This window comes from Muntiacus reevesi, chromosome 10 (genome assembly GCF_963930625.1).
Source record: "Muntiacus reevesi chromosome 10, mMunRee1.1, whole genome shotgun sequence".
Classification (NCBI taxonomy): Eukaryota; Metazoa; Chordata; class Mammalia; order Artiodactyla; family Cervidae; genus Muntiacus; species Muntiacus reevesi.
Window position 1 is genome coordinate 64293899 of NC_089258.1, and position 8019 is coordinate 64301917.

At 38.0% G+C, this 8019-nt stretch overlaps 1 protein-coding gene across 1 annotated transcript in view; it reads left to right on the forward strand.

Annotated features, from left to right (window-relative positions):
• The window catches only part of SGCZ (sarcoglycan zeta), a 722641-nt gene extending 715652 nt beyond the window's left edge, over nucleotides 1-6989 (forward strand). The window contains exon 8 of the mRNA XM_065947181.1: nucleotides 6693-6989. Coding sequence (XP_065803253.1) covers nucleotides 6693-6887 — 195 coding nt within the window. The 3' untranslated portion in view covers nucleotides 6888-6989. The remainder of the gene's footprint in view (nucleotides 1-6692) is intronic.
• Nucleotides 6990-8019: the final 1030 nt, after the last annotated feature.

The following is an 8019-nucleotide window of genomic DNA, read 5'->3' on the forward strand; positions in this document are numbered from 1 at the left end:
TCCTTCCATCAAGCTTTTAATTTTAGTAATTTCTTCATTCATTTCTAAAATTCTTATCTCTTGGGTTTTTTTTTATTGTTGTTCAAATCTGCTTGGACATCTTGGTAGTTAGTCTCATTTGCTTTTAATTCTACCTTAATTATTTCAAAACCTGATACATAATACATATTGATTCTGTATATTTTTGTCATAATTCCCAAAGTCCTTAAAGGCCTAAATCTATTGTGATGCTATTTCTACCAGTTACTTCCCTTAATAGTTTATTTCTTCAGGTGATTTTTTTTAATGAGTTTATAAAGATCAAGCTGAGAAGGAAAAGCATAGAAGGGTGATTTGAGAGAGATGCTCTGGAGCATTTCGGACCTTCTTCCATGTAAAGATGAGGGCAGATATTAATAGAATCAAAGGAGAACTTCCTTCTTACCTTTATGCCAGTATCTGTTGTTGATTCAAGATAAATTTGAATTACACATTTGGCTTCCTTTTTTAAAATGTATTTATTTTTAATTAGAGGATAATCACTTTACAATGTTATGTCCGTTTCTGCCATACATCAACATGAATCGGACATAGGTATACATAAGTCCCCTTCCTCTTGAACCTTCCTCCAACTTCCCGCCCCATCCCACCCCTCTAGGTTGAGCACCAGGTTCATGGAGCACCAGGTTCATGGAGCACCAGGCTGAGCTCCCTGTGTTAGACAGAAACTTCCCATTAACTCTCTGTTTTACATGTCGTAATGTATATGTCTTAATGCTATTCTCTCAGTTTGTCCCACCCTCTCATTTCCCTGCTGTGTCTGTAAATCTCTTCTCTATGCTTGAGTCTCTATTCCTGCCCTGCAAATAGCTGGAACAGTTACCATTTTTCTAGATTCCATATATATGTGTTAACATGTGATATTTATTTTTGTCTTTCTGACTTCACTCTGTATAGCAGGCTCTATGTTCATCCACCTCACTAGAACTGATTCAAATTTGTTCCTTTTTATGGCTGAGCAATATCCCACTATATATATATATGTGCATATGTGTGTGCCACAACTTTGGGCTTCCCTGGTGGCTCAGAGGGTAAAGCGTCTGCCCGCAATGCGGGAGACCCAGGTTCAATCCCTGGGTTGGGAAGATCCCCTGGAGAAAGACATGGCAACCCCACTCCAGTATTCTTGCCTGGAGAATCCCATGGACAGAGGAGCCTGGTGGGCTATAAATATAGTCCAAGGGATTGCAGAGAGTCGGACATGACTGAGCAACTTCACTTTCACTTTCACCACAATTTCTTGGCTTTTTTATAAACAAATTATTTCCAGGATCATTAGTATCTTAGTGTATGTTACAGATTAAATAATCTAGAAATATGTTTATAATATTGAAAATATGTATCCATATTACCTTTCAGGATTTCTTTCCACTACAGTTGCAGACAACAATACTTTGTCTACCACAGCAAGAAAGAAATCTTTCTTAAATATCTCACATCTTTTTTAAAGCATTGTTTTTGTCATGTTAATCATTTCATTCAAATTATTCATAATGAATCATCCCATAATAAGTATTGATGGTTATTAATCGCCATTCCACTCTTATTTATGCACCACTTTACTTATGTTCTCATATTCAAAGTATCAGCAGAATCCTTGAATTTAATTGCAGATTAAGATTTAATTGTGAATTGAGTATTATGCTATACATAAGTTATAGCCAAAGGTTTTCAGCTGCAGCCATTTTTTATATTAATAAAGATACAAAAAAGCACATCACTTTCTATTATAATAAAATAGCATGTAATTTTTCTAAGACGTATGAAACTATGTAAAATCTTCCTCTTTGCTTCACTGACTAATGTCACAGAAAAGCAGATCAATTAACAATATAGAAAAATATGAAGCCCCTACCCTTAAATAGTACTTAAATTCACTAAAATCAGAACAAAAATTGTATTGAGGTAGCCAAAATAAGTAAGAAGAAAACTGCACACACAGTTGTACACTGCAAAAGTTTCAACCGTCTCAGATATAGTATTGCAACAAATTTCAAATTCAGCTCTGAAAACACCATGAATGACAATTGTAGGTAAAATACTGAAAGTGTTATAATAACATATGCAATGCAATAACTTGATAACATATGTTACAAGATGACAGAGGAAGGAGAAATCAGTTTTTACTTTGCAAACTATTTGAATACTTTGCTACAGCAATAGGTCTGATTTCAACAGGTAAGAATGGGATAAATTCATTCTTGTTGAGAGAAGACAGTGAGCCTTGACTGAAAAGCTCAGGGATGTTAATCTGAGTGCCTGGAAGAGTTTCAGAGTGAATGGAATATATAGTTTATAGGGCAATATGGAATAAAAGTATCAGTTTTAGAAGTTGGGAAGTGAACAGTGTCACAGTAACTGCCTTAAGCAGAACAGACAGAGGTATGAGTCAGTCCGTCCAAGTTGCAGAAGCCTGGAGAAGATGGAAGGTTTGAAAAGAATATACAACACTCCGTTTTACTTCATAACTTGCTTTTCTGTCTCAAATCCAGAAAACATTATTTCCCCTCTCCTTTCTTTTTCTATTTTTTATGTGGAAATCCATTGTTTATTCCTTAATCCATCCTTTTGTGGAAGGATCTGCAAGGCTAACTCAAAATTCAGGATTTTATTTTAAGAATTCACTAGAATTAGACTATTTGCAAGTATTTTCTTCTTTTTCTCTTTTTTTTCTTTTTTCCTTTTCTTATGTAATTTTATATTATTATTGAGGTAAAAGTTGTATATAACACTATACATTTCAGGTGTACACCATCATAATTTGACATCTGTATACACTACAAGGCTACCCACTCCAGTATTCTGGCCTGGAAAATTCCATGGACTACAGTGCATGGAGTCACAAAGCATCAGACACAACTGAGCAACTTTCACTTCACTTCATACACTACAAAATAATCACCACCAAAGGTCTAGTTATCATCCATTCCCATATAATTAGTTCGATTGAGTTGCTCAGTCATGTCTGACGCTTTGCAACCCCATGGACTGCAGCACGCCAGGCTTCCCTGTCCATCACCAACTCCCAGAGCTTGCTCAAACTCATGTCCATCGAGTCAGTCATGCCATCCAACCATCTCATCCTCTGTCATCCCCTTCTCCTCCTGCCTTCAGTCTTTCCGGTTGGCTAAAAAGTTCACTTAGGTTTTTCTGTAAGATGTTATGGAAAAAACACCAACAAATTTTTAGCCAACCACAAATTAACACTCTTTTTTCTCTTTTCAAATATCCTATTCATTTTAATTTATCTATTAATAAAAGCTACTTCCCATATGTGGGTGAGGCTACAGTGTGGATCTCAGAAGTTTACGGAATTAAGTATTTTCATGTAGCTAAGTATTGTCTAGTGCATGCATGCTAACTTGTTTCAGTCGTGTCTGCCTCTGTGTGACCCTATAGACTATAGTACTCCAGGCTTTCTCTACCCGTGGGATTCTCCAGGCATGATGGGGAGGGAAGCGGGAGGGGGGATCGGGATGGGGAGCACATGTAACTCCATGGCTGATTCATGTCAATGTATGGCAAAAACCACTACAATATTGTAAAGTAATTAACCTCCAACTAATAAAAATAAATGAAAAAAATAAAAAAATAAATAACTAAAAAAAAAAAAGAACACTGGAGTAGGTTGCCATGCCCTCCTCCAGGGTATCTTCCCAACCCAGGGATCAAACCTGCATCTCTTACATCTCCTGCGCTGGCAGGCAGGTTCTTTACCACTAGCACCACCTGGGAAGCCCAAGAATTGGAGGGCACCGCTGGAGCTTAACTGAAGCAGGCCACACTTAAGGTTCAAGGCCAGCTCCATTGATGAGGCCACCACAGCTAGGCTTGCTTTCTGAGGCTGCTACCTGAATGCCCTACTTGTGTAAAAATAGCTACTCTCCACATTTATTCAGTCAGGCTACCCCAATGGAAACACAATCAGTTTCAGACTATAAAACTCAGTGATGTGGCCTGGTGTCAGCAAGCCTCTGAAAGTCACTGGGATTGGCAGTAACACCTGTTTCTATGCTTACTAAGGAAATGAGGCCCAGCATTTATACCCTAAAAATGTGTTGCCATTTTCTTTTGCTTACTTTTGTACACTTTTAACTTTTGCATCAGGAGAAAAGAAAATCTTCTAAGAAAAATAGAAGTCCTTTCTTTCTGTTTGCTTTCTGGTCACTTAACCTAGAAAAAATTATGAGGTAATAAAATTTCAGCATTTGATACCTACAAACAAAACCTTTAATTATGCTACCTACAAACAAAAACTTTAATTATGGTTTCTTAACTTTGAATACATTGGAGAAGGAAATGGCAACCCACTCCAGTGTTCTTGCCTGGAGAACCCCGGGGACAGGGGAGCCTGGTGGGCTGCCGTCTATGGGGTCGCACAGAGTCAGACACGACTGACGCGACTTAGCAGTAGCAGCAACTTTGAATACTGTTGGTAAAGGCAATCATTTCTACTTCATGACTTATCCATTTATTAAAAAAACTATTTGTATTATATGGGAGCTATATGTACAAGGTCAAACACTGTGAAGTTATTAAAAAAAATAAGACTTCAAGAAGGTCATGGTTTATTAGGGAAAGTAGTATATCAATATGACTATAAAATATCAAGCGATGAACCAAAAAGATATTAATAAAATGCCATGTGAGAACCAAATAAGAAGTCTTTCCATCTTGGGGCACTAGGGAAAGGTCCATGGAGGATGAAACATGAACTGGGTTTTGGTGGAGGGTGAGAACTGTAGCCTAGAGGAAAGAGACATGTAGAAGGTGCAAGAAAAGCATTGTATCCTGCAGCTTGCACTGGCATGATTCTATTCACTGTTCTATGAACTTGAACCAATGACAGGTCCTGCCCTAACAGATACTACTTGCAAATAAGAGAAGTAAACAATGAATGAATGAATGCACACTTAATATAATGTTAGAAAGGGACTGTTACCATAGAGATAAGTAAAGCTGGTAAGGAGAGATTACTGGATTTGTGTCACTTTAATAGGGAGGTTAGGAAAGTCCTCTTTTAGCAGGTGACCTTTTAGTAGAGACCTGAACAAATATGCTCAAATCTAAAATTAATCTGAAATATACACATCTACGGTATAGGAATTATTTTTCTGGCTTATTCTAAATGTGCCATAGATTTCTATATTTCAAAAAATTTTAAATACATTAAAAAAAAGAGGCAAACAGGGGAAATCTCCCTCCTATCCCTATTCTCTGTTTAGTCACTAAGTCATGACCAACTCTTTTGAAACCCCATGGACTGTAGCCCACCAGGCTCCTCTATCCATGGGATTCTCCAGGCAAGAATACTAGAGTAAGCTGCCATTTCCTCCTCCAGGGGATCTTCCCAACCCAGGGATCGAACTCACATCTCCTATGTTAGCAGGCAGATTCTTTACCACTGAACCACCAGGGAAGCCCTCACGCCTGTTTTCTAACCACCCCATTAATATCTATCCTCACTCGTAAATATTTGGAGAAATTTTTTTCAGGCCAGGAACACAAGGAATTAAAAAGCCCTGAGGCCAGAGTTGTTTTGGTATGTCTGAGAAAATATGAGAGCTCCAGTTAAGAAGAATTAAAGGAGATGATTTTAGAGAGACAGGCCAGATCTTATAGGACTGGTGGACTGTGAAAAGTAATCAAGATTAATTTTAAGTGTGGTGGAGACCGTTAGGGAATTGTGAGCATGATATGACATTATTTGATTTGTGTTTCTTAGTTCACTCCAGCCATTTGTATAATAGACTGTAAGAGGACAAGAGTGGCCCCTGGGAGGCCAATTAGGGGGCTGGTGCAAGAGTCCTAGTAGAAATGATTAGGACTCAGGATGAAGGCACAAGTGTGGGAAATGGAGTATTCTCTGGTTCTCCTGTCAATTTAGAGATGCCTGTAGGCAGTAATTAGCTACATAACAATAGAATCAAGACACAGCTAGTAAGAGTCCAGTTTCTTTGCTCATTCAAATTCATGATCTAAAGTTCCTTTCTTTGGATGGTTCCCCATGCATATCAAAACCATATGATCGCTGGCCCCGAAAGTGTTGAGTCCATGATTTGAAATAAGTGAAGCAATTTTGCAAGTTAGAAGATTTAGCAGCTTAGGTGTTAACTGCAGGTAATATATTTTTTCAGAGAGACTTCAAACCTGATTATATTTATTTAATTATCTGTTGTTTATTGTGCACATTATCTACTTGATGTCCACTGTGAGTCAACATGATTTTTTGAGTATTTAAAAAAAAATTAAACCAGAGAATCAAATTTGTTAAATTAATTGCCCATCACTTCACTAATGGCATGTCCTTAACCATCCTTATTTCTCCGTATATTCTTTAGACTGGCAAGATTAAGTAAAATTAAGAGACAGTCAAAATCATTCATTTTCTGGGGCATTTGAATAACTGGGTTGGCCTGCTAAGCAGATTGTACCATCTTGCTTTTCCGATGGAGGACCATCTCTTTGAACGCACCACGTGTCAAAGGCTGGGGTAGCTGGTTGTACCACAGGAATACAATTTGTGGGTTCCACAAAGCTTGGCAGCTAAACCAGCAGAATTGTTTGTCCTGTGGTCTTGTTAGACCACGTTGTAAAGATCTTAAGAATATAGGATGGTAAGAGGAAGTAAAATGCGGTTTCTTTCCCCCTAGATATTTTTGAACGCGGATACAATCCGGCTGGGAAACCTACCGACGGGCTCCTTTTCCCCTTCCTCACCCAGCTCCTCCCATTCTCGGCAGACAGTGTATGAACTGTGTGTCTGCCCCAGCGGCAAACTGTACTTGTCTCCAGCCGGGGTCGGGTCCACGTGTCAGTCCAGTAGCAACATCTGCTTGTGGAGCTGAAGTGACTGATCTCTCCTCACACCAGAATAGCCTTTTGTTCCCGTCCGTCTGCTTCACACTTCTGCTCCGTTTCCCTCGTGATCAGTCCAGAGCTTCTCCAAATGGTCCACAGAGCATCTCCTTCCGGGGTAAGCGGGGAGTCTGGCCACCTTCCCCCTCGATTTTCTGTGCTGCTCGACCCGGCGAGTGTGAGTGACAGAACAGTGGAAGAACCATCCTCAGCAGGAAAACTGGATCATAATCTTTGCTCAGAAGGGAGAATAACATAGGTGCCTTTGCTACATGAAGTGAAGCACACAGTTTTAGATTTTTGCAGGACCTGGATATGGACTGCACATATATACATTTACATAGATGAAATTCCCAGTATCCAATGGCAAGATGACATGGTTAACCCTGTAAGAAAACTAATTCTACAGTCTGAAAGCACAATTTTCCATTCATCTTTTTGGATGTAAACTTTTATCCCCGAATTTTAAAATTTTAAAGCATTATGTAATGCTTGCTTTACTAAAAATTCAATTCAATACATGGTTTTTAACAAGACAAGACAAGACAGAATCCCACCCTGAGTTTTATTTGTTTCTTTAAATTCAATGTGTTGTTACTCTTTGTCTACTAAGTCTAGAATTTTGTACATTAGGTAATTTTGAAAGCTCTCAGCAATAGAATCTTTACAGAATTAACAAAATGCCATTATACCATCATTTGTCAGATCTGAATGGCCTTATGCAGTATTTACTTGGCTATTGCATGTGACGTATTTGCTTTTAACAAAACATCTAATTTATTGCAATATAAGATAGGATTAAGAGGGACGTACTGATGGTATAGAATCCATAGGTTTTTTTTTTTAATTGACATAATATCCACTAGGTTCTAACAGTACAATTTTTGTTTGCTTCATTCACTTTATACTTAACTCAGACTGCTAAAATGCAAACATCCTAAATAAATAAAAACTACTGTGATGCCTAATGCTGAGAATGAATTCACTTTCCATTGGAATATCATCTACAGAATTATATCTATGTATTTTTTATTGGAGATTAAGACTTAAGGATGGTAGAAATTAAATTAAAAATCCCTGCTTAAAGAGTAAAACATACAACTGTTAGCAAACATGTTGAAA